This window comes from Eutrema salsugineum, unplaced genomic scaffold (assembly GCF_000478725.1).
Source record: "Eutrema salsugineum unplaced genomic scaffold, Eutsalg1_0 scaffold_2, whole genome shotgun sequence".
Lineage (NCBI taxonomy): Eukaryota > Viridiplantae > Streptophyta > Magnoliopsida > Brassicales > Brassicaceae > Eutrema > Eutrema salsugineum.
In genome coordinates, this window is record NW_006256829.1 from 13,882,561 (window position 1) to 13,909,395 (window position 26,835).

At 38.3% G+C, this 26,835-nt stretch overlaps 4 protein-coding genes across 4 annotated transcripts in view; 1 reads left to right on the forward strand and 3 right to left on the reverse strand.

Moving 5' to 3' along the window:
• Nucleotides 1-54: 54 nt before the first annotated feature.
• On the reverse strand, nt 55-2,092 carry LOC18018323 (F-box protein At5g51380). Its single transcript, XM_006401922.2, has 2 exons — nt 845-2,092; nt 55-508 (listed from the first exon to the last, which is right to left on the reverse strand). Exons 1-2 carry the CDS (start codon nt 2,020-2,022, stop codon nt 241-243), a joined length of 1,446 nt encoding a protein of 481 aa, XP_006401985.1. The 5' UTR covers nt 2,023-2,092; the 3' UTR covers nt 55-240.
• A 15,291-nt stretch (nt 2,093-17,383) lies between these two features.
• On the reverse strand, nt 17,384-18,418 carry LOC18018324 (mitogen-activated protein kinase kinase kinase 3). The gene has a single exon (XM_006401923.1). The coding sequence runs from the start codon at nt 18,416-18,418 to the stop codon at nt 17,384-17,386; it is 1,035 nt and encodes a 344-aa protein (XP_006401986.1).
• Nucleotides 18,419-19,471: 1,053 nt separating this feature from the next.
• Nucleotides 19,472-23,782, reverse strand: LOC18018325 (sister chromatid cohesion protein SCC4). Its single transcript, XM_006401924.2, has 12 exons — nt 23,365-23,782; nt 22,506-23,024; nt 22,307-22,423; nt 21,713-22,211; nt 21,399-21,437; nt 21,168-21,289; nt 20,794-20,940; nt 20,574-20,663; nt 20,355-20,479; nt 20,076-20,281; nt 19,866-19,990; nt 19,472-19,774 (listed from the first exon to the last, which is right to left on the reverse strand). The coding sequence occupies exons 2-12, from the start codon at nt 23,016-23,018 to the stop codon at nt 19,574-19,576; spliced, it is 2,184 nt and encodes a 727-aa protein (XP_006401987.1). The 5' UTR covers nt 23,019-23,024; nt 23,365-23,782; the 3' UTR covers nt 19,472-19,573.
• A 1,929-nt stretch (nt 23,783-25,711) lies between these two features.
• Nucleotides 25,712-26,835, forward strand: part of LOC18018326 (protein DYAD) — a 2,573-nt gene continuing 1,449 nt past the window's right edge. The window contains 5 exon segments of the mRNA XM_006401925.2: nt 25,712-25,793; nt 25,884-25,984; nt 26,094-26,710; nt 26,810-26,832; nt 26,835. The exon segment at nt 26,835 is cut by the window's right edge and continues 354 nt beyond it. Of these exon segments, the coding sequence (XP_006401988.2) occupies nt 25,718-25,793; nt 25,884-25,984; nt 26,094-26,710; nt 26,810-26,832; nt 26,835 (818 nt within the window). The 5' untranslated portion in view covers nt 25,712-25,717.

Below are 26,835 nucleotides of genomic sequence, written 5' to 3' on the forward strand. Positions count from 1 at the left end.
TTTGAAATTTGACGAGAGTTTTATTATTATACATAACAACAGAACATTGCAATACATAAGAGTTTTTTTCCTGAACATATATATGACTACAAATTTGTTATCACCAAAGGCTAATTGTACAACAGAGTAATAATAATGGGCCCAAGAAAGAAGATAAATATAACTAAGAGTTTGTGTTTGTCTATATCAAAGAGTTTTTCAGGGTTACCATAACTATAATAAGATTTTACACTCAATGCATCATCTCTTCTTGAAGAATTTGCTGCCTCTCTTTCCGATTCCGGCACCTTCGAGTCTCGATGAAAGATGAGACCTTGTGTCTGGTCTCCACGTCAGTTCTTTGAGAAGGGAGAACAAAGACGAGAGCGCCGGTGAAATCTCGCTGTCTTTTATGTTCTTACATGACACGACTCTCATGCTCTCAAGCTCTTCCCAATGCAGAATCACTGACTCTAAACCGCTTGTTGTTAAGACCGAGCATCCTTCCAAAGACAGAAACCGAACCCTCCTGCAATGAAATAGCGATGATTAAAAAGGCTTATCTTTAGCATCTCGAAGCAGAGCTAGGAGAAGAGTTTCAGGGTTGGGTGCAAGAGAGCAAACAAATCAAAGCAAGCATTCAATGCTATTCACAATCCATAGTTAACCATATTATGCGCAACATCAATACCAAGTTTAAGTTTTTATGGCCGAATTAAGTTAAACTACATGTTCTTATCTCGGAGAAGCTGCGTTTGACTAAAAGGAGTAATACTTTACTATGTCTTCTGGTCATCAAAGCAGCCATTTGAACAACAAACCATGAATTCAATAATTGAAAGGGAAAACAAACGTATAATGATACCTGAAAGCTTTAGCCAAGCTGAAAGAATCATCATCCAATCCCCAACAATCCTGAATATGAATCTTTCTTGCTCCATCACAGACCTTAAACAAAGCTCTCATCCCGTCCTTGTCATTCAAACAACACCTCTCGAGAAGCAAACTCTCCAGAGCCGGACAAGATCCAAGCAGCTTATCCGGTCCAGGGCTAGGATCCATCTTCTTACACGACGAAACTCTCAGCGTCTTCAGATTCTCAAAGTACGAAAGCGCAGGTATCCAACCATTATCCATTCTATGATCACAAATGGTCAGTTCATCAAGCACTTCACAGCATTGCCCAATCGCTTTAACCCCATCGAAGCTACCTTCACAACCACTAAGCTCCAGCTTCACCAGCCTCTTACACCCTTGTGCTAGAATCGTCAAGCCTATATCGGAAACCGATGAGTTATACAGCCCGTCTACGCTCGCAACCAATCTCAAGGCTCTCAGATTCTCGAAAGCAGCGATTCCACGCAAGAGATTATCGTTGCACTTGTGCAATTCCAGCTCTTGCAAATCAGAACAGTCCTCAGCTAAACAAAGCAATCCCAATTCAGTAGCGTTAATCAGTACGAGCTTGAGTAAATCACAGCTCCCTCTTCCTAAAACCCTAAGCCCTCTATCAACCATTTCGCTGTTCAACAGATTCTCCTCGACGAAATCCCAATTCGACGAATCCGAAGAAATATGAAACGAAATCGACTTGTGACATAGCAAAATACCCGAGTTTTTTCGCGGCGGATTCAAACACGCGCTCGTCAGATCAACGTTCGTGAGCTTGGGAAACCTAGAGACGAGCTTCCCGGACAAGAGAAAATCCCAATCGAAAAGCTTGACAGACCGTAGACGTCGTCCCTGGATTTTCAACCAGCGTTTGCATACAAGAGACAAATCGTTTTTTTGGGAATCGGGAAGCTTTTGGAGGATCTTGAGGAGGAGAGAGTCGGGCAAGGAGAGTGTTCGATCGATATCGGTGAAATCGAAATCGGAAGATAGGGATTTGGACCTGGATCTCGGCGATTGAGCCTGAATAACGGCGGAGACTACTTGCTTGAAAGACGTCGTCGGGTGGTTCAGCCATGACCCGGTCCAGCTCGAGCGTCTCTTTCTCAGCGGCGATTTGGGACTCGTCGGCATCTTCTCTCGAAACGACATCGAATCACAAAACTTCAATCGATTCTTCTCTGCTCTTTAATGGCGATTTTTTTCGCAGATTACGAACTGTTCCAACGGATACTTTGAAAGAGACGATTGAGAGAACGAGAGAGAGAGAGAATGAGAGTTCGAATTTTCTTTTTTGTTTTTTTGGCTAAAATGAAAAATTAAAAAAAAAACAATAAAAAAGAAGAAGATAAATTAGTGTTTAGCACATCTCCACTTAGAGTTGTGTGCACATCTCCCACTTATTTTTGTTTTTTTGGTAAAAATCTCCCACTTAAAATTGTATTAATTAGTCCACTTAACTTTACTAATTAGCCTTAAACACATACTTACAACCTTTAAAATGGTAATCAGCATATTGCCAAAGTAAAAAAAAAAAAAATTCTTCTCCAATCTTTAAGTTTAAGGCAGTTGACTTTCAGATTTCTTTTATCTTCTAGTGCGTGCATGTGTGACTGTGTTCATGTTATGTTAATGGCTAGAGAGAGTATTAACAGATTTGACATTTTCACAATGTTTTTGGTTAAATTTCGAAATTATTGATTTTTACAATGTTTTTGGTGAATTTTTGGACGACATAAGTGTGAAGAAATATTTGATTCGACTTGGTTTTTAATTTGTTATGTGATCTTCTAAAAATGTTTGGCTAATTTAGAGGTTCATGTATGTATAGAGTTAGCTACGTGTAAATTATCCACATATATATGGATATTAGAATAAAAACTTTATATTTTTTTGTAATATAAACTAGATGTTTGGTATGCATATTGTGCGAATAGAGAGATTGCATTAAATAACCGGTTAGATAATTAAAGTTATTACTAATAATAAATCAAACATAAATAATAATAATAATAATAATAATAATAATAATAATAATAATAATAATAATAATAATAATAATAATAATAATAATAATAATAATAATAATAATAAGTATTTATAGAAACTAACGAAAACCAATTATAGTATCAACACCACAAGGATAATTAATATAAAATAAAAAAACGGTTTTAAAAATAATCTAAACTACTATTTTTATATACAACATTTATAACTTTCCATGAATTTATTGATTGAGTTCTTTATTTGATATTATGATTAATTCTTCGTTCTCCATAGCCAGAAGTTTTATGAGAATTGTTTCTTTTTTTTATTAGTTCTTATCTTTAAGGCAAACACATGCAAGAGATAATAATATTATACCGTAGGTAAATAATTTTTTTGATAGTCTTGATACCATGTTAAATTTTATCTATAAGATAATTATTATTTGTATAAATTAAGTTTATGCATTATTTTGTTTATTTATTCTTTAGTCTCAATTTTTTTCTTTTTTTTTTTGGTGAAATTGACTCTCCTAGTCAATTTTTATCTTTCTCGTAAGCATGGACATGAAACTATTTTATCCGACCATATGTACTTAACCAATCCTTTTTGCTAGCTTTGATACCATATTTAGTTTCATCTATGAAATTATCATTATATTTATACTTTAAGTTTAAAGATAATTTTAGTTATTTGTTTTCCAAACCTTTCTCCCTATTTCACAGATATCTCTCCTTGTTGGTACTTATCTTTTATGCGAGCACAAACACAAAACTTTGATATCAGAGCGTAGGTAATTAAAAAACTTTTTGGTAGTTCAGATATCATGTTAAGCTTCATCTCTTAAGTTGTCATTATTTGTATTGGTTTATGGTCGATTTGCATTCATGATTATTTGGTAGCATACCGAACCGGTTTGATTAAACCAGCAGTTATGAGAAATTAGTTTTTATAACTTCCTTAAATGAAGAGTTGTGACTCTACAGACTGTATCTTTTCATTAAGTATATATATGAGACATTGCAGAGAGAAATAATATGTATGTGTACAATAGTTTGTGACTGTTGGTAAATAAAGAAATTAGTGAGGAAAGAGAAAATGTTTTTTAGAGAGAGAAATCTTGGAGAGATCAATAGGAAGGACATTTGAACGGTGATAAGTGGTTGATTTCCATCTATGATCTCTTCCCCGATCTTTGCGTTCGTTTTCAGATCATATCGAGTCATATTCATCGCTAAACCGGGTAAAGATATGTGTTTGCTTTAAACGATTCCGCATAAAACTCTTACATTGGTATCAGAGCATTAGGATTCGGTTCTGGAATGAACACGTTCATAGTAATCATGAATTAAAACCGCGATATGTTAGTCACCCTCATTCATGATGAATTGGAGAAAATAGTTAATGCTCACATGATTGAAAATGATAAAATTCGCGAATATATGATGAAATGAATTGAAACTTTGCATAAACGTTCGCCATATAGGCTTGAATGATTCTAGAAAATATCACTTTGAGAACCGTAATAGATTGCATGAATTTGGAAAAATAGTGAGAAAACCAGAAATATTGTTTCGTTCATATCGCTCTGTTTATAATTCGGAATTACGTGATTTTGTTTCCGTGTATATATATTGAAATTATCTTTCGATTGATATATAGAACACATGATTTGGTTATATATTTAGAGAGATATTAGGGTCAAATTTTTTCAGACATTTTTGCTGTTAAACATTGTCTTTTAAGAAGATGATGAACAGTAACCCAAAAAAAATCTGAATTAAAAAATATGATCATAATTTTTTTATATATATGTTTTATTTGGTAATATAAAATACATTGATCAAGTGGGAGTTCTGATTAGTTTAGAACCTAAAATTTTACATGAAACAAATTAATTTATTATAACAAATTTTTGATACGAGTGATGATTGGGAACATAGTGAACTCTCGATCTCATATCAAAATTGAGTTATTTTGGATTATTTTGTGTTCATGGCAAAATTATATGGTATATGTTAAAAGTATGCAAAAAAAGTAATGTTTCTAGGTGTTCAAGCAGATATGTCGTCTACTTGTAAGAACATCATTGCTGAGCTCAACCGAGGAGATAAGTTGGATGGTGAAAATTGTTGGTGGTGTACTTCGCACCTCCGGTTTAAGCTGGTATTAATCAAGACCGGTCCGGAAAGACCTCGGTTTACGAAGATTGGAATCAAAGTTAAATCGGGTGGGCCGACATACGACTTTCTAGAAGGTTCATTAAAGCCCAGTTTAAGAAATTGGCTGACCTTTCCGAATTTCACGGAGGATTTCCGAAAATATCGAGGAAGAGAAATGTTAAATCCCATATCGAGAAGGAAAAGGAAAGTTCTTCTCAAACCGCCTTAGAATTCGTATAAATAGGGGAGGACTTCATTCATTCTAGATATCCACAAATCAAGAGCAGAGAGAAACCTTCGAAGAACTTTGAGATCGTCAATTTTATTTTGAGTTCTCCTTTTATTAACGAGGTCGTTGAAACTACGACGACCTTAACTCAAGTTGTATTTTTTTCGAACTATCTTCTAATAAAACGAGACTTTTGATTCGAATATTACTGTTTTACCCCTTAGTGTGATATTATATATCAACAACAATTATAATATTTGGTATCGAAAAGTCCAGTATGTCCTCGAGGAGCAAGAGGTTAAGGAGACTCTTTTCCATCACATGGAAGAGCCTGAGCAGGATACCACAGCTCAACATGAGAAAGATCACAGGGTATATGTTGCCAGGAAAAGAAAGAATAGCATTGCTCGCATCACATTGTTGAGTTGTATGCAAGATGATCTCATGTGTTAGTTTGAAGAGTATGAAACTGCGAAAGACATTAGGGAGGCCTTGAAAGATAAGTTTGGTGCCACATCGGCTACTAAACTTAGGAGACTTAATCAAAGGTTTAATGATTATAAAAAGCATCCAAATCAATCGATGAGGCAGCATCTTAGAATTATGTCAAACATGATTAGAGAGCTCAAAAATGCTGGTCAGATAATGTCTAATGAACAGCAAGTCCATATGAAGGTTCAGATGACACACAATGAAAATGTAAAAACATTTGAAGATATATCACATCATCTTGAGTTAGAGGATGAACGCTTAGAGGCATCCAAGTCCTTTAACGAGGCCAACTTTGCAAGTTCAAACTCTGGTATGAAACGTGAGAAAGGTAACATGGGACACAAGGCTCTCTATCAGTCTGAACTTAAGAGGCAAAAGAAAGATGCCAAGCGTGGTAAGCGTTGAGGCAAGAAGGATAAGACCAAAATGAAGTGCTACAACTGTAGCTTATTGGGTCATTTTGCTCGTGAATGCACTGAGGCAAACAAGGTATTATCCTTGAACTCTACTTGCAAATATGCTTATGTTTCTAGTTGTGTAATGCCTACAGAATCTCATCCTTTGTGGATTCTAGACTCAGGAGCAACAAACCACGTAGCTAGAAGTCGAGAAGTATTTGTGGAGTACCGACGAGTACTTAAAGGAACGAGATGGTTGTATGTGGGAAACAACCTCAAAGTTGCGGTTCGGGGTATCGGCACTTGCCAGCTACACATGTGTGGCGGAAAAACCCTTATACTACACGATGTTTTTTATGCTCATAAAATCCATCGGGACATGGTCTTTGTTTTTACTTAAGTTAGAATTTGGTTTGAACTTCCATGACATGTGTTTACACATTTCTCTAGGGTCTGTGTTCTTTGGTTCTGGTTATTCTTGTGATGGTTTTATTGTACTTTATTGTACTACAAAAATATTACTACTACAAGTAATTTTGATCATTGTTTTTCATATGTCACAAGTTATACTAATGTCTATATGAATGTGTGGCAAGACTTGGTCACATTGGAATTGATCGAATGAATAGATTGGCTAGAGAAAGTCTTCTAGACTCACTAGCCCGAGTTGATCTTGACACATGTGAACCATGTTTGGCTGGAAAAGCAATAAGAAAACCATTTGGAAAAGTAACTAGAGCTGAATTTCTATTGAAATTAGTCTATTCAGACATATGTGGTCCGATGAATGTGAGGGCGAGGCATGGATTTTCATATTTCATCACTTTTATTGATGATTTCACTCGATTCGGGCATGTGTACCTAATTTCTCATATGTCAAAAGCTCTAGAATGCTTTAAACGATATATCATTTTGGTCGAGAATCAGTTGAAGAGGACGATCAAGTGTTTGAGAACAGATCGAAAGGACTGTGCGAACAGTTCAAATGACTGTGTGATGAAAAATGTATTGTCAGACAATTGACTATTTGCTTTTATATTGACATATGTGTTTGCTGGCCAGCCACTATATCACTCAATTAGAGTTTGTATATAGTGAACACATGATCTAATAAAGGTCCAACATATGTTTTAGGGATAAGATATGTTAAGACTGATATAAAAGGCAAATGAGTTTGGGGAACAGCGAGACATGCTGAAATTCATATATTTTTCTTAGGGTTGTAGTATATATGTAACTTTAACAGGTGCATAGTTTAGCTTCCAAGTGCAGGTGTATTTGCAAAGGTCGCACGGTTCATTTGCTATATGCTTTCCGATTTACGATTCTCAAGCTTAGTCTGTAATACTTCTTCAATGCTTGTTATGTTCCCTATGATGTGCGAGTGGGAGATATTGGTTTATGGTTGGTTTGCACCCATGATTGGGCAGCATACCGACAGTTTAATTAAACCAGCAGTTATGAGAAATTGGTTCTTATAACTTCCTTAAATGAAGAGTTATGACTCTACAGATTATGTCTCTTCATTAAGTATATATATGAGACATTGCAAAGAGAAGAATGTGTCTGTGTACAACAGTTTGTGACTGTTGGTAAACAAAAAAATTACAGAAGAGAGAGAAAATGTTTTGTAGATAGAGAAAGCTTGGAGAGATCAATAGGAAGGGCATTTGACCGGTGATAAGTGGTTGATTTCCATCTGTGATAACTTCCTCGATCTCTGCGTCCGTTTTCAGATCATACCAAGTCATATTGATCTGCTCAAAGTTTAATCCCTAGAGCTACTCTGCAAGAGCACATATGTGCAGTTGTAGTATGTAGGGGTCAAACCATAGAGACAAGAGATTCGTTCAATAAATTCTATAGGCTTGAATTACGCTAAGCAAACACAATAAAATTGAAAGCAGCAATGTAAATTAAACGGTTGTAAACTCAATGGAAAAGAATTAGGCTCAGGGTATTTCTCATGAAATCAGAGAATGCAGATAAATCAACTAGTCAGGATTCAGTTAAGTGCGGTTCTTGAACTTAAATCACGAAATTATAATTAACCAACTTTCGTTGCGAGAATTATCTAAGTCTAAATCCTAGAATCCCAAATTTCTTTGCAAATCCTATATATGTAAACTAGCCTTAAGTGCAGGTTTGATCTGTTCACAAAGTATCTAAACCAAATTTCTTTGCGGATAGCTACTTTGCTCACCCTAGGTTCTTTCCAGTTATTCAATTACACTTTCGTGTCAATCAATTAATCTAAGATCTAAGTTCTAGGTGGCCAGTCCAGAATTAGCTTTAAGAACAACCTATGGTGAAAAACTAAATAGATTATGAATCCTAACTAGCAAATCAATCCAACATTCAATGAAATTCTTTATGAGAACCCTAAACCTAACAAGCTAACTACTCAGACATGAATATTGAAGCAACAGACATGAATGAATAGATTGCAAATAAGCAATCACTGAATAAATAACAGGAGTTCGAAATCTTCTCTCAAAACGAACAGAGTTCATACTTGTCTCCCCAAAAGCTCTCAAAAGTAAAGATGACAAAAGTTTTCTCTCTGAAAGTCTAAAAGTAAAAGGTATCGATAAAGGAGGCAGAAAACCCTTTTTAAATTTAAAAACATGTTTTGGGCCTTTTTTGTAAATAATAAAGACTTCAGGGTTTCACAGATTCTTCAGAAATTGGATAAAATCATGTTTTTCCTTTTATGGTCTTCGGTGTCGCTCGACACTAACAAGTGTGTTGCTCGACACTCATGCACAGCTGAAATCATCCTTCACGAAAATCAATTCCTTTAGCTCCAAAATGCTCCAAAATCTCCAATTAAACTCCAAACGTACCTAAGACCTGTAAAGACTCCAAAAGACTCGAAAAACACTAAAAAAACTCTATAAATAAGACCTATATCATAGTCCAAAACCATAAAAACCATGATATATCACCTATTCATCGCTAAACCAGGTAAAAGTATGTGTTTGGTTTAAACGATTCAGCATAAAACTCTTATAATTTGTATACATTAAATTTATAGATTATTGTAATTCATCATTCTACCTACCCGAAAATCTCTCCCTTTATTGTCAAAATTACTTGTTATTCTTATTGGTTTAACTTTCACGCAAGCGTGGACACGAAAGTATTATATCAAAATGTAGGTAAATAATATTTTTGTTAGTTTTGATACGAAGTTAAGTTTCAAATCTGTATTAGTCATTATTTTTATTCATTATGGATGAATTTATTTTCGTTCTCTGTAACTTGAACTCTCTATTCACGGAAAGATGATTAAATCAATAATAAGAAAAGTGCAGGCTTTACAATTAAACATGCAGATAAATTTTAGAATAAAACGGGGTTTTAGTGAACTAATTATATAAAAAAAATTGCTATATCATTTTAAAATATACATATGATTAATGAACGACCAATTAAAATCGACAAAAAATATCACATAAGACAAAAAAATAAACACACGACATGTCATCATGAAAATACACATATAATAACTCCAAAAACAACACATTGTTGTGAAAACTTAGAAACTTTATTAATCACTGGAATGTATATATAGAGTACATAGGGAATCTAGGTTAAGTACAATGCCCTGATGGGCTTAATGGGCCGGTATAAGAGTCCATATATGATATGTGTTATAACACTCCCCCTTGGACGAGTGAACCGGGTCAGCTACTCAATCGGGATCTCGATAATGCGCTGGGGAATGTTGCCTCATTAAAACCTTACCAGGAAAAACTCAGTGGGACAAAACCATGGTGAAGGAAAAAGAGTACAACACGCATTACTCCCCCTGATTGTAGCATCACTGCAGATCTCTAAGTCTATACATTCCTATCTGTTTGACGAGCTTCCGGTGTGTTGAAGTAGGCAATGATTTGGTGAAGAGGTCAGCTGAATTCTCACTGGATCGGACCTGCTGAACGCTGAGAGTGCCGTCCTTCTGCCAGTCTGAGGTTGAGAAGAATTTCGGTAGAATGTGCTTCGTCTGATCTCCTTTGATATATCCTTCCTTGAGCTGAGCTATGCATGCCGCGTTGTCTTCATACATCACCGTGGGCTGTGTGTCTTCGTCCATACCACAATCTCTGCGGATGTGCTGAGTCATGGAGCGCAGCTAGACACATTCCCTACTAGCCTCATGAATGGCTAGGATTTCAGCATGGTTTGATGAAGTGGCAGTGAGTGTCTGCTTCATTGATCTCCAAGAGATGGCTGTTCCTCCATGCGTAAAAACGTAGTCAGTTTGAGACTTGGCAGTGTGCGGATCTGATAGATATCCTGCATCGGCGAAGCCCACTAACCCATCTTTATTTTGGTTAGTATAGAAGAGTCCTAAGTCTTGAGTACCTCGAAGGTATCTTAGGAGATGTTTTATACCGTTCCAGTGCCTCTGAGTTGGAGATGAACTATATCGAGCGAGGAGGTTCACGGCGAAACATATGTCTGGTCTAGTGTGACTAGCCAGGTACATTAACGCTCCTACAGCACTGAGGTATGGCTTTTCAGGACCAAGGATTTCTTCATCATCCTTTTTGGGACCAAGAGGGTCATCACTTAAGCTTCTAACTACCATTGGGCTGGTCAATGGGTGAGCTTGGTCCATATTAAATCGCTTGAGTACCTTTTCGATATAAGCCGATTGATGCACAAGGATTCCTCCTTTGATGTACTCAAGTTGTAATCCCAAACAGTACTTTGTTTTGCCTAGGTCTTTCATTTCGAATTCTGCTTTTAAGCAGTCGACTGTTTGGGAGATCTCACCAGATGTTCCGAGGATGTTTAGATCATCCACGTATACTGCTATGATTACAAATCCTTTGTTTGAGTACTTCTTGATGAAGATGCATGGACTGATGGGGTCATTTTTGTAGCTTTCTTTGATGAGGTAATCGCTGAGGCGGTTGTACCACATACGCCCACTTTGTTTCAGTCCATACAAGGATTTGTTCAGCCTGATGCAGTATTGATCTCGAGATGCATTTTTGTCTTTTAGTTCAATGCCATCTGGGAGTCTCATATATATTTCGTTGTCCAGGGGCCCATAGAGATATGCGGTTACAACATCCATTAACCGCAGATCAAGATTTTCTCTTATGGCCAGACTTATGAGGAATCGGAATGTTGTTGCATCCACCACTGGAGAATAAGTCTCCTCATAATCGATTCCGGGTCTCTGTGAGAATCCTTGTGCTACAAGCCGTGCTTTGTATCGAACGACTTCACCGAGTTCGTTCCTTTTTCGCACAAAGACCCATTTGTGGCCCACTGGCTTGATGTGTGATGGGGTCCGGATGATCGGACCGAACACGTTTCTGAGTTTGAGACTCTTTAACTCCACGTTTATGGCTTCTTTCCATTTTAGCCAATCTGTTCGATGTGTACACTGTGTTATTGACGTGGGTTCTAGATCCTCTTGCGTGAGCGCAACATCAAGTGCTACTTTGTATGCAAAGAGTGCATTTAAGTCGACTTCTTTTCGATTCCATTGTATTCCGGACATATTGTAATTGATGGAGATCTCATTGTTATCTTCTGAACCTGGAGATTCGGCGTCCCGAACTTCCATTGAGGGTTCATTAGATTGAGTCTCAGCCGCGGCTATGTCTGATATTGCAGGAATCCCGGTTTCGGTTATTGCACCTTTCTTTGATTTCCGGGGATTCTTATCTTTGGAACCGAGAGGTCTGCCCCGTTTGAGACGTGGTGCAGACTCTGTAGCAACTTGGGTCTGTCCCGTTGGGACAGCTATTCGTACTGGTGCATTACAAGCTGGGATGTACGATTTGGTTACTTTGGTCGGGTCAGCAAAGGAATCTGGCAATTGATTAGCTAGCTTTTGATAATGAATAATCTTTTGGATCTCTGAATCACATTCTAGAGTCCGAGGATCTTGCCAATTTAATGATGTTTGATTCCATGAAAGATCTTTGACCAGCTTGTTTGTCTCACCACCTAAAGAGGGATATACCGATTCATCGAATTGGCAATCCGCATATCTGGCCTTGAAGAGATCTCCAGTGGTTGGCTCGAGATATCTTATGATGGTGGGAGAGTCAAAACCAACATATATTCCCATCCTTCTTTGAGGTCCCATTTTGGTTCGATGTGGTGGAGCAATGGGTACATATACTGAACACCCAAATGTTTTGAGATGGGAGATGTCTGGCTCATGACCCGAGAGTAGTTGGGATGGGGAATATTTGTGTTCACTAGATGGCCGGATGCGTATGAGTTCAGCAGCATGTAATACTGCATGTCCCCATGCTGAGGCCGGGAGCTTTGATCTCATGAGTAATGGTCGGGCTATCCATTGAATGCGTTTAATGAATGATTCAGCCAATCCATTTTGAGTATGGACATGTGCTACAGGATGTTCCACGGTTACCCCCATGGCCATACAGTAGTCATTAAACGCTTGTGAGGTAAATTCACCAGCATTGTCAAGGCGGATAGTCTTTAGTGGGAAGTCAGGGAAATGGGCCCGCAATTTTATGATTTGGGCCAAGAACCTAGCGAAGGCTTGGTTCCGAGAGGACAAGAGACAAACATATGACCAACGGGTCGATGCGTCTATAAGGACCATGAAGTACCGGAATGGTCCGGAAGATGGATGTATAGGTCCACAGATATCGCCCTGGATTCTTTCTAAGAAATGAAGTGTTTGTTTAGAGATTTTAACTGGTGAAGGCCGAGTGATCAATTTGCCTTGAGAACAAGCTGTGCACATGAGGTGTTGAGGATAAGCTCGGTTTTCTTTGAGGGTATGCCCTTGAGAGTTTTGAATTAGTTTACGCATCATATTTGCACCGGGATGACCGAGCCGATCGTGCCAAATAGTATAATCAGTAAACCGGGCTTTGAGAGTGGTATTAGCTTCAATCATACTGACTTTAGCATGGTAAAGTCCAGTAGAGAGCGCGGGTATGGTTTCGAGGATTTGTTTATGGCCGTCTACGGTTTTAGTGACTAGGAGGGATTCTTTGTTCCCTTGACCTTGGATTTCTATGTGGAAACCATTCTGTCTTATATCCTTGAAGCTCAGAAGATTTCTCTTCGAACTAGGAGAATATAGAGCATCTGGTATTTCAAGTTGTGTGCCATTTGATAGCAACACATAGGCATGGCCATATCCTTCGATAAGGTTTGAGGGACCCGCGATGGTGCTAATATTTGCGGTTTGATAGGTTAGGTTTATGAAGTAACTTTTGTTTCTTAAGATAGTGTGGCTGGATCCACTATCTACGACTATGGTTTCCATTTGCTGGTGTGCTTCATTATGAATAGAAGATAGAATTCAGTATTGAGGAATTCAGAAAATGTGATAAATCATAAAGTAAAGCAGTGTCTGAGAATAAAGGCAAATGGAAAAAAAATGAAACAAATCCCAAAATGAAAAAAATAAAGAACAAAGTCAAATTGTATCAGAGTTTCAGATGATTGAATTAATCGAGGAGATCAGCTGTTTCATAGTCCATGGGGTCGGTCTGCTCGTTTGTGGTGTTCTCATCATCAAGGAGGTCGTCACCTTCCAGGTTAGCAGCATCGACTGGCTGAGTCATGTTGGCTTCAGCAGGAGCTTTTCCGTACTTCTGGTATAGATCGCAGTGGATCTTGGGGGTACGACATTGCTTTGTTGGGTGGTTGAACATCCCACATCTGGTACAAGCAGAGTGATCGGGGTTGGTGTGGCGGGTCGGCTTGGTGATGCCTCGACCACGACCAGGACCATAACTGAGGTTAGGTAGGTTGCCACGACCATGTCCGCGTCCACGTCTTCCACGTCCATGTCCTCGGCCATTACCACGTCCATTACCACGTCCACGGCGGTGATCTGAGGATCTATCGGGTTGAACATGGTAGGACTCTTGACGAGAAGCTGGGACAGGAGCCGATCCCGGGGGCCTCATAGCGCTGTTCCTCATAAGCAGCTGGTTATTCTTCTCAGCGAGGAGAAGACAGGACAACAAGTCTTCGTACAATGTGTGTTTCATTGCACGGTATTGTTGTTGGAGCACAACATTCTCTGTGCTGAATGTGGATAATGTTTTCTCGAGGAGATCATTATCTGTCACATCCTCGCCACAGAGTTTCCGGATGGCAACAATACGAAAGAGTTCGTTGTTGTAATCATCTACGGATTTGTAGTCCTGGAACCGAAGGTTCTTCCAGTCGAAATCTGCCTGAGGCAACTGGACCATTTTCTGATGGTCATATCGCTTTTTCAGCGCTTGCCACAATTCAAGTGGATTCTCAAGAGTGAGATATTGCTGCTTAAGGCTCGGGGCCAGATGATGGCGTATGTGACATATCGCCTGAGACTGTCCCTTACGGGATGCGGTGTTACCGTCGGTAATACACGCATCGAGTTCTTTCGATGCAAGGAACAAGCGCATGTCTAGGGCCCACTCGAGGTAGTTATCCCCGGAGACGTGAAGGGCCTCGAATTCACATTTTTGAATGTTTGACATCTGAAACATGAGATTGATTTTGTTAGGGATTGTTTTGAGAAAATTTTGAATGCTGATGATGAAACTTTCTATTTTGAGAATATTTCTATTTTAGGAAAGTTTCTAAATTTGGAAAGTTTCTAATTTGGGTAATTTTCTAAATGAGGAAAGTTTCTATGTCGGGAAAATTTCTATATGAGGAAAGTTTTTATATGAGGAAACTTTCTATTAGAGGGAACTTTCTCGGAAATAGTAAATTTTAAAGGGTATGGTTTTAGTTACCCCGAACATGATGTCGGTTTAATAGCTGTGATTTAATCGGTTAAAGCCGAATATAATTTCGGTTAATGAGAACCAGGTTTAGCCGGTTTTAGGCGGTTTAGGAGGAACCCTAGGGGAGCCGAATATGATTAAGGTTTTATCTAGGGTTTTAACGGTTTAGAAAACATATTTTGGATGTGATTTCGAGATCTATAGAATCTGTGGTCGATGGTTTTAATAATTTCACAAGGACAACAAAGAAATCACGTGAAAAGGACTAGGGTTTAAGCATTATGACTTACGATTTTGAAGATTACAAAATCGTGAATCAAGCTTAGGATTTAGGGTTGATTTTCTTAGTTTATTCAATCAAGTGTTTCAAGCAAGAGAATCAACAATCAAATAAGCTGCAACAAGCTTATTAAACATGAAGAAAATCGAATAGGTTTATGCCATAAACATGGCCAAAAACGGTTGTTAGGTTTTTGTAGATTAGGGTTTTATAAAACGAGTTTAAAACCTTTGAACATGCATAAACTTGTAATTTAAACAATCAATCAACAAGTTATCAATCAATCATCAGAGTATCAAACACTTTCAATCAATTAGAGATCGATTTTTTTTTTTTTTTTTTTTATATAGGGTTTTGAAGTGTTTAAACAACAGGTTCTATGGCTCTCAGTTTTAGAAGATACATTTTCCACCTTTGGATTTCTGACAGGCTAATGAAACTGGGAGCTAATAGACCTCAGTTAGCCGCTACAAATTCCAAGGATTGATCACCAAAACTGGAGAAGCTGCTGGTTGAAGAAGGAAAAACTCGGATCTGGTTTTTTTTTTTTTTTTTTTCTCGGTTGATCGTCGTGTACTGTAAGTGTGCGTGAGGGTGCGTCCGACGTTGGATCGACAAACGGTTTTCACCAGTAGATTCGTCTCGTCGAGGGCTTCGATTTGATATGTAGATCGTCTTCTGGTTCCTCACGGTTTGGAAGATATGCGTCTTTTAAGTTTCGACTTGCTTTTAGGGTTTTGGTGGTGGCCGGATTTATTAGGGTTTTTCGCTCAGAGAGTCTTATCGTGCTGATAACGTGTTGTGAAAACTTAGAAACTTTATTAATCACTGGAATGTATATATAGAGTACATAGGGAATCTAGGTTAAGTACAATGCCCTGATGGACTTAATGGGCCGGTATAAGAGTCCATATATGATATGTGTTATAACACACATAAAATTTATGACTTCACAAATAATAATATAGATAAATTTGATACTAAATTTAAATAAAATTAGTTTTTGTCTCGTTTCTTCTATTTTTGTTCATTTAAGAAACACTAGTTCTTTAATATAATGTTTGAATAAAAATAAAATGTGACCGAAATATTAATCATACAAATCTGTGTCTCATTTCCAAAGTTAAACTTCCTAGAATAATGAGTGATTTTAGACCCATTGCTTTATGCAATGTAAGTTATAAAATCTTTTCAAAAATTCTAATGAAACAGTTGAAGCTGTTAGTCGATAAGTGAGTGAGTTCAGTAATAATTAGTATGTATGTTAAATCAAAGAGTGTGTAAAAAGTTCTGACTTAAAAAATTGGTAGTTTTATTTTTAGTTTCAAAAGTCACAACCTTTAGTTGGTGTCTGTTTGAAAACTATTGCCTCCACCAGGTTTGGTTGAATTCAAAGAACCAATCTGGAAATTACAAACAGCTCCTAAGCTTAAACATTTTCTTTGGCGACTATTATCAAATGCGATGGCAGTAGGGTTTGTTCTTACCCATCGAGGCATAATTTCTGATCTAAAATGGCGAAGATGTTGCACCTATGGTGAAACCGTTGATCACCTTTTCTTCAAATGTGAAATATTCTCAAGCTATTTGGAGAGGATATCAAGGTGCTAATCAGGTCTTAACAGACCCCAAATGCTACTTTTGAAGCCTCACCAAACTTGGAGCTGAATTACTGGCTCTACTAATGGCGATGCATCTAATGTGATCAAGAGACTATTGAAAAATTATTTTTGAAGGAGAAAATCAAATGGTCGTTAAACTAGTCAATGGACTTGAGAAGAATTTCAGAGTTCATAACTGGATTAGTGACATTCTCCTAGGGGAAAACAAATGTGATTCAACCCATTTTCGATTGATCGCAAGGAATGATAATAAAGCTGCAGATCAACTGAACTCACAAAGGAAGCTATTTCTTCAACTTTCCCTTTTGTTTTTCATTACTATGTACCAAACAGTATTGTACAAATCCTCCATAAGGATCACTATCATTTCTTTGGAACTCAGTAATAAAGCAGATAATATTGACGTTAAAAAAAATGAAAAATACGATAGCAACTAAACACATTTTTCATACACCATTTTAACCAATTAATCTTTATACAAAGTTGCTCCTAAATTCATTAAATTCTACCGCTTCTACCCAGATTGAACCTGCTCTGCTTCAAAAGACTTTACTCAAAATTGAACCAATTAATCTTTATATAAAAATGCCCTTAAAACCATTAAACCGCTTCTACCCAGAACCTGCTCTGCTTCAACCTCAAGACTTTACTCAAAATCTTTTTAACCTCTGGAAAATTCTTCAGTTTCAGAGGCTTCTTCTCTGAGATATCCATTGACTTCTTTGATGCTCTCCTGATTCTCAACCTCAATAGAAACGATTTCTTTGAAGATCTAATCTTTTCCTCCGTTTTCTCCTCTTCTTCTCGACGCAAAAACCGATGAAACAACAGCTCATACGCACTTCCTCTCTTCTCAGGCTTCTTTGAGAAACACGTTTCAATAAACTTCCTTGCATCACAAGGCAAGCTCTCTGGAATCTCTGGAACTTCACCATTACGGAGACGAGTCGCGAGATCATCGATTTCAACTCCTTGCCATGGAATCACACCTGTGTACATCTCCAACACCAAGCATCCCAACGACCAAAGATCTAGGGTTTTCTTTGCGCCGCCGTCACGGAGAGACTCCGGCGACATGTAAATCGGCGTTCCAACAAACGGGAAATCGATTCCCCAATAATGAGGTTTCTCTCCGACTTGCAACGAGTTTCCGAAATCAGAAATCTTCAGTTCGTATGAAGAAGAAGAATCTTTACACGGGAACACAAGGAGATTGTCGGATTTGAGATCGCAATGAACATAACCGTGGTCGTGAATCGATACCAAACCTTGGAGAATCATACGCGTAAAGTCTTTGATCATCGGCTCAGGCAGTTTTCTGTTGGTGTAGTTGTCCATGAAAGCACTTAAACTACCTTCGGATGCGTACTCGAGAAGTAATTTGTGGACTCTGTTTCCGTAAGAGCTGATACCTTGTTCCAATTTGTCTCCAAAGCATTCGATGATTCTCGGAGATCCTCTGAGTTCCCGCAGAATCTGAAACTCTCTTTGAAGATTGTCGAAGTCTTGGTCGTAAGAGTTTTTTACGGCGGCGAGAAACGAAGAGCCGTCGTGTTTCGTGTATCTGACGAGATAGACATAACCGTAAGAACCTTCTCCTAAGAACTTGACGAATTCTTCGTCTGAATATTGCATCTTTAGGGTTTCGAAAGTGAGTTACGAGAAAGAAATTGAATCACTTGAGAAAATTTGCAGCGGCAGAGGAAAGTGGAAAACAAAACAAAAATATGGTAGGAGAGAAAAAAAAAAGAAATTATAGACTTTTATAGAGTTAAGGTTCAAGTCATTGACATTAAAAAGGAAAAAAGGAAAAAAAGTGGACCGTTGGATTCTAGCCCTGGGAATTCGGGATCCGATTGGATTCGGGTCGGGTTATTCGAGTATTCGATTATTCGGATATTGAAATCAATACCTATTCGGTATTTTAGAAATTTTGGGTCAGTTTGGATTGATTCATGTCTTGACAGTCTTGTTTGGATTGGTTCGGATTGCAATTTTTCAAATCCGATTTAAAACCGAAAATCAGATTTACACCATCATTTATAGTTTTTGGAGTTACTTAAATTATTGGTAACCCTGAGATTCTAGTATTTTGAATTTGTGGATATGGAACAAATGTCACTTGTTCTACTTGTGATACTAGGATAAAATACTCAAACTTATTGTACCGTCGTGCGGCCCCAAAGTTGTTAATAATCCAATAGTTAAATCAAATCAATCATATTTGAAGATATTTTTACCAAACTGAGATGTTCCACTTTAATAATATTTTTTAAGATACCATAATAATCTCGTACACATACTTTATAGTTGGTAGTGGCTGTTGAATATCATAATTGTATGGAAACAGAACCCTTAGTTAATACAAATAAGTTTCCTTATTTTGGAAAAAGTTTTCTATTTTTGTGTCATACTTTTTCCGAAAATTCTGATGGTTTTGTAACATTTAGTCTCTATTTTGGACTTAAAGTTTCTCTCTTTTGGTCTTATGATTCCGGGGATTTTAATTTATCTTCTTAAATAAAAATCAGATGACCAACAAAAAAATTATTACAAATATATCATTTTGGATTTTCCATTCAGAATTTCAGCTACATGTCGGATACAGATACCTTGAATTCAGGTCTCAGACTCGTACCCTAAACTAAAACATATTACAATATAAAAAACACGAACTAACTTAGAAGGTTTGTTTCAATTAAAATAAAATAAAAGTTTCCTTTTTAATCAACACAACACATCTACACAAACTACACTCGATACAAAGATTGTATCGTCTTTCTCTGTAAGTTATGATAGCCTTCGTTTTCCCCATCTTTTCCCTGTGTCTAAACCTACAAGCCTCGACGAAGACTGAGCCAGTGATGGACCACCTACACCAACAGACTCTGGAATGTCCAGATTCACTTGCATTGATTGCCCGTAAGATACTGCTACAGACTGTTCTTGTGCATCCTCCACTTGATGCATTTCTAGCCTCGCTTTCGCGACCTGTAAACAAGCAGAGAGTGTGTGAAGCCTGAAAGATCTTTATACTTATTGCAATACCAGAACAAAAAGAGATCATTTTTGGTCTTCTCACTAGTTCAATGTGATGAATTGATCCACGTGTTTCATCAAGTCTACTCTGCAACTCGTCCCACTTCTTCTTCCTGTGTTCTTCGTTCTCCATCTCGCTCCCTTTCTCACCCAACTGCTGATACATAGCTGCATTTTCACCAATAAAATTTCGCTTAGGACACGAAGTTTTCTTGAAACTCAACTCTGTTTTCGACAAAACTCTGATACTAACATGTGAAGATGGAGAGAACCCATAGCTGAGTTGGTATATCAGAGAGTTTCTTTGCAAGTGTAAGAGAGGAACGCAGTATCTCCCTGGCTTGTACGGTGTCGTGTAAGCAAAGAGCCAGATTTCCCAGGAGTGTCAAATACTGTGAAACTAGCTGCAGGTTACCCAAATGAGTATGTGCGATCTGCAAACCCTTTGCAAGACGGTTTCTACATTGGTATCATACAGTTACATTAGACCATGAACCATATCTTCACATACATTAGACAAGTAAGTGTATACCTTGCTTCCTGTAGATCTTGCTGCTTCATCAAAAGGAGACCGTAAGCAAAGAGAATACTAGCTTCCTCTCGAACACCAGATAGTGAATTCGTCATTCCATAGAGTGGTCCAATTAAATCAAGTGCCTAAAGACAAATGAAAATCAGCCTTCTTTAAGCTCACGACTATACAGCAAAGCAAGTATGAACATCCAGTTAACTGCAGGAAATTTTGTCACACCTTAGCTGATGATTCAGCATCTCCGATAGCAAGGTAAGAAACAGCTGCAAAAGCTTGGCACGTAGCTTGCATCGATTTACTCTCTGTCAGCTGAAAATTACATTGCATATGAGAGATCACCATGGGAAGCAAAAAGGCAAATATTTAGATCAATATAGCACATAGACACCTCATCCAACAAGCAAATGTCTTCCATTTTACATGAGGTTATAAAGTTTACCGTGGTCGCTTCGATGCAGTGGAAAGCAGCTTCATTGTAGCAACCAACAGAATGAGAATATTGCCCCCTGAGCATCTCAATCACACACTCAGAAGCTTGCAGAATCGTTGGAAATCGAGTAAGCAAATTTTTCATCTCAACCAGAGCCTGCATAATCGGATATTTACTGGAAGTGTTAAAAAATTTCCTTCAAGAGAGCATTATGCTAGAGAAGATAGCTAATACGACCTGATGTCAGGGGAACTAGATTGATTATACATACAGAGCTGGTTAACTCAAAAAAAAGAAAAGAAAAAAGCAGGCTCTATATCACGGTGATGTGGTGAAGGGAGGCAAAAACAGATAGTATAGGAAAAATAGAATCGATGATTTACCTCTTGTGCTTCAACATATTCAGACCTTGTAAGTTCCAAAGCCACTTTGTTTTCAAGGAACTGCATCTGTAGCGTAAGATAAACCCCAGACATCCAGATATCCGTGTGCCGAAAATCAGATTCTGCCACGAAAGAGAGAGAAAAAAAATAAGAAAGAAAGAGAATGTGAGCTTCAACATTAAGAATTGTTGCTTCAACTAAGTGTAGTATAAATAGAGCTGTCGACTAAACCTCTAACTTCGTCAGTAATTCCAAGCTTGATCAGTTCATCTGCATAAAACATAGCAAACACACAACATGTCATGCCATGAGATGGAATCTCCTAAGCTTCTTAGTTGTGTTTTAAGAAGCAGAATGCTAATTCCTAGAAGCCACATGTACTAAGAGAATGGATCACTGCCACATGTACTATAATAATGGAACACTGACCCAATTCCGAGGAGAATGGGTTTTCGGGTTGATTTCTAGTGCTGCAGATAAATGCAATAGTAGGAAGTAAACGAAGAGATAACGGGAACTTCAAGTGATAAGGACAATAGAATAACCTTGAATGATCTGCATTCCACACTCGAAACGTTCTAAACACTCTTTAAAGTTTCCCTTTGGACGTCCCGATATGATGACCATAAGATGGACCAACGCATAGATGGCACTTTTTGGCAGCCACTCTCCATCAATTGGAGATGGTGAAAGCAGTAGCTTTTCTGTCCATGAACGATCTGCATTGCCAAAGAACGCAGGCTCCAGAGAGTTACCAGTGGTAGAAGATGGGGATAATGCGTTTAAACGATCTTGGAGCTGAGATTTTCTGGTGGAGAGGGCTGATCTTTCTCTGGAAGGAAGATCGTAACGGGAGAGGCTATGATTTAACGAACTGAGCTCATCCTGAAGCTGCTGCGCCTCCTGCATCCTATGCGAATGAGCATTCATGGCTTGGTCTAAGCGGTCGACATGATGCTGAGCGTTTTTATGATCACAGAGCCTGAGGCGATAGAAAACATGCAACATCTCATTGTAGAAGAACAAGCCAGGGCAGCGTTCAGTCTACAAATGATAGAGGAATTAGCTGACTTGGGACAAACCAAGCAACCAGAAGCTAAATGAGCAAAAGATTAAATGTTGGTTGTACTGTAACATACCTTGTCTGAAGAAATAGTCTCCCAGATCTCATCGCATCGCTGAACAGCCTTCTCCACTGAATAATCATCTGTCCATTGCATGATATGAACGTGAAGCATAGAAGCTGTGAAGAACATCTAATTGCAGCACAAACCACAAAAGTTAAAAACAACGATCACCTCAAGCACAAATACAGAAAAAGAAGAAGAGAAAATCTACCTGGAGCTCAGGAAAACAAATGTGTGAAGCAGCGAGGAAACCAGACTCGAGAGCAGCGAGAGAAGAAGGGAAATCAGCTTGGATAATGAACGTGTTAGCGAGCTGAGAGTTGAAATTGCAAGACCAGAGGTAAGCAGAGACATCCTGAGAGACAGAAGACGCGAGCTCGAGGGCCTTGAAGAGAAGGTTGCGCTGAAGAGGCAACGAAGCGAGGAGGTGATAACAGTGGCTGAGCAAGCTATAAGCCCTGAATTTGAGATCGAAGGAGGAAGGTATAGAGTTGAGGAGAAGAAGAGAGCGCTCGAGATGGGACTTGGCATGGTTGACATTGTGAGAGTAACGGAGTAGAAGAGCAGAGACACGGAGACGAGTCTTGACTTCAACAAGAGGAAAGAAAGAGATTTGGCTCTGGCAGATTGCTTCTAAGCATTTTATGGTTTTCCCAATCTCACCAAGCTTCTCGTGGTGATCCGCTAATCCCCATAGCCCTTCCGCCACTGCAGCACCTTCCATGGTTTTCTGCCATTGATTGAGAAAGAGAAGTCAAACGTGTAAGAACATCACTAAAGCCAAAACCAGTGTCGAACAACAATGATCAGAAATTAAACAGCTCTAGAACTTGTACAAAGGAATTGATACAATTACGCTACGAAATCAGACAAAGGGACTTGGCAATATGAGATTAGATCAAAATGGTCCCAAATTATCCCAAAAAAAAATACAGAATTTTCCCAATTTTGAAAATTGAAAATTTCAAGAGTCGCCTAAAAGGCTCATGTAACTCTTCCATGGGAGAAAAACAGAACAAGATCAAACAAGATGAATTCAACAGTGACAATTCAGTATAGAGAGAAAGTACCGGTGTTGCGAGAGTGACGCAACAAACTTCGTCGTCTTCTTCAGCAGTTCACCGGTCTTCAAAGCGGCCCCAACTCACAAGAGAGCTAAAATTGCAAATGCTCAAAAGGGTCGGAAGTTAAACCAGTGTAGCTTGTCGAAATACTGGGCTCGAATGGTTTGATCTCGGGATATTAGGCTCGTCGAGATTTTAGTTCGGCCAGTGTTTAGAGTTTCAGGATCGCGAATAGGTTTTCTTCAAGTAGGAAGCTTTATTCACTTGTGCAGTCGAAAACAAGGAGCAACTGTACTTTGATTGCTGTGTTGCTGGAGATCGGAGATGGTGGAACACCGCAAAGCTCTGACCTTTCTTCTCTCGGCGATGAAAATCGAAAGTTCTCTCGCCCGTCGTTAGATCCGACACACTGTGAAGATATCCAGGCCCGTTGCTTTTGACTCTAAATTTTGTCAGCTGAGAGGCCCAAGGCCTAATTTTTGTAAATTAAAACTTCTGTTTTTATTTTATTTTTAATAGCAACTTCTGTACTTTTTGATTCAGTAAATTGTAGGAAATTCTAACTATGTCTATACATATGCCTTCTGTTTTTAACTTGATTTAAATTTCCTTTTTACTCTTAAATTAAACAAAAAAAAACTTATATACTGTACAAGAAATACTTTATATGAAAAATATTTTTGAATATATACAACCAAAATCCAAACTAATTCTGAAATATGCAAAGAAAAGTCGAGCATTATTGCCATTTTAAATGTTCACAGGAATGAATTTACTTTTAGGAAAACAAATTAACGGTTTCAATCGGTGATGAAAGTTTAGCAGGTGAGTAAAAATAATGAAAATCATCAATTAGGTAACAACACTTTTTAATTGCATTCGATAAAGAAAAAATATACTGTTAGATACCGAATGCAACAAGCCATTTCGTTTGAATGACGAAGGAATTTAATACATCAAGACATTAATGCATATGAATGGAATAATGTGAATGACCAAAAAATGCATAAATCGAATTTCGTTTCACCGAAAAATGCATAAATCTGGTTTGTGACTCTATTTTTTAACTTTTTTTTTTTTTTTTTTGACAACATCTCTATTTTTTAACTTTATACAGTATGTATTTCACCCGCATGATAAAATAATTATATTTTTTCTACACGTGAGGCCTCCAGTCTAATGAGAGTAGGTCCCCACTCTAGTAACCCTCTCCGCGCGTATACTCATCATAAGTTATTCTCTACGGCCGATTCCGAACAAGTATGTATTCTATCACCGTTAAAAACGTCACAGCTTCTAATAAAAACACGTGGCTTTAATCCATCCATCCATTACGGTACGCTATTTCGTAGACGATCACAGACAACCAATTGCGCGAACGAACATCGTTACAGACAGTTTGAGGGTAAAATCGTCATTCAATAACGAGAACTTGCAGCGCAGGAAAACTCGCACGTGACATGCACACGCTTACGAGTCACACTCACACTCTCTCTCCCGGATATATAAACCCCACCGTGCTGATTCATTATTTAAGAAAGCAACATTTTGAAACTTTTTTTTTTTTTGTTCATTTTCTTCCTTCGTCTTCCCCGATAGAATCAAAAAGATATTCTGGTAAGAAAAAAATTGTTCACATGTTTCTGGGTTTATTGTTATGCATTTCCTTCTTCATACTCTCTTAACTTTTTTTTTCTCGATGCTTTTGAATTTTTTTTTCATATCACTTCAACTATTTACAAAATCTCCTTCAGCTATTTGAAATTTGTTCTGATGTTTCTGGGTGCATTGTTATGTACATTCTTTAGTTTTTTTTTTCTCGGAAGCTTTTGATTTTTTTTCCTTCCATTTTCACTCAACTATTTACAAAATCTCTTCATTTTCGCTGTATCAGATCTGTAATTTCCGTTGCTGATTTTTTTTCCCCGATCGAAATTGAAGGTTTGAAGGATCGGAGAGGAGAATCATCGGAGCAAGCAATAATCATGATTGTGAGCTTTTTTTTTTTTGTTCTCTCTCTGTAATTAATTGAATTCAACAAAAAAAAAAAATATTTTCTCTCTGTGATTTGGATTTGTTTGCTCTGTGCTCTCTCTCTCTCTCACACGAAGATCAAACAATATTCTCATCATTCCTCTTTAGTGATGTTGACACTGTTTCCTCTGTGTCTCCCACGCGCGTACCAGAGAGCGCGTGTGGTCTTCTTATTATTTTCCCAGAGTCTGCTTTTTTTCTCTCCTTTTCAAATATATTCTCCAGGAAACAACGGATTTTCTCTTTTAACAAACTTTCCATTTTCGGTTCTACCCAGGAAGAAAAAAAAGTGAACCTCTTGAGTAATATACTTGTGCAGGAAACGATGTTCGTGAAAAGGAATCCGATCAGAGGAGTCTCCGCCGGGAAAAGCTCTTCTCCGCCGCCACCGCCTGTGAATGGTAAAATCTGAATCGATTTGTTTCTTCGATTTTTGTATCTTCTTCTTCTCGCTTTCTCTTCTAATTCCAGTGTTTTCTCTCCTTTTACAGTTGCAGTCGCGCACATTAGAGTCGGATCTTACTACGAAATCGATTCCTCGATTCTCCCTCAGAGATCACCGGAGCAGCTTAAATCGATCAGAGTCGTCATGGTATCAACCGATTCTCTGTTTTTCTCCGTCATCAATTTGTGATGGATCTCGTTCTCTTCTTCTGGGTTTTAGAATTATTTCTTCTCCTCGCTCTGGTTTTTTTTTCAAGGTGGGAAAAATCACGGCAAGCGACGTGTCTCTCCGATACCCGAGCATGTACTCACTCAGATCGCACTTCGATTCCGGCGGTGGCAACAGGACTAAACTGGAGAATAGTAGTGGTGGTAGTCTTCTTCCCGTTTTGGACGAGAGCCATGTGGTGTCGGCGGAGTTAGCCGGAGATTTGCTTTACAGAAGAATCGCACCTCACGAAGTTTCCGTGAATAGAAATTCGTGGGGTTTCTGGGTTTCTTCTGCTTCTCGCCGGAGCAGCAATCTCTCGCGGAGGGAAACGGTTTCTCAACCGGCGTACAACACTAGGCTCTGTCGCGCGATTTCACCGGAGGGAAATTGCTGGTCTGAGCTGAGATCGAGAGGGATGATCAAATGGGGGAAGAGATTGCGCGTGCGGTACCAGAGCCGGAATAAGGAGGAAAACTCAAGAATGAAAGACGAGGAGGAAGACGAAGAGCTCCGCAAGAGGGCCAAGGTGTATGATCAGAAGAAGGAGAATCAGATCGTGGTTTATAAGAAAGGCAAGGTATCTGATCAGAAGAAGGATGATCAAATCGTGGTTTACAAGAGGAGAACAGAGAAGAAATTTATTGACAGATGGTCTGTTGAGAGGTAAAAGAGCAATGTTTTAACGAAATTGACGTATCTCTGAAATTGGAATTGCGCTTGATTCATCTGATTCTTTGTGGTTTCGATTTTGGAAATTTGAAGGTACAAGCTAGCTGAGAAGAACATGT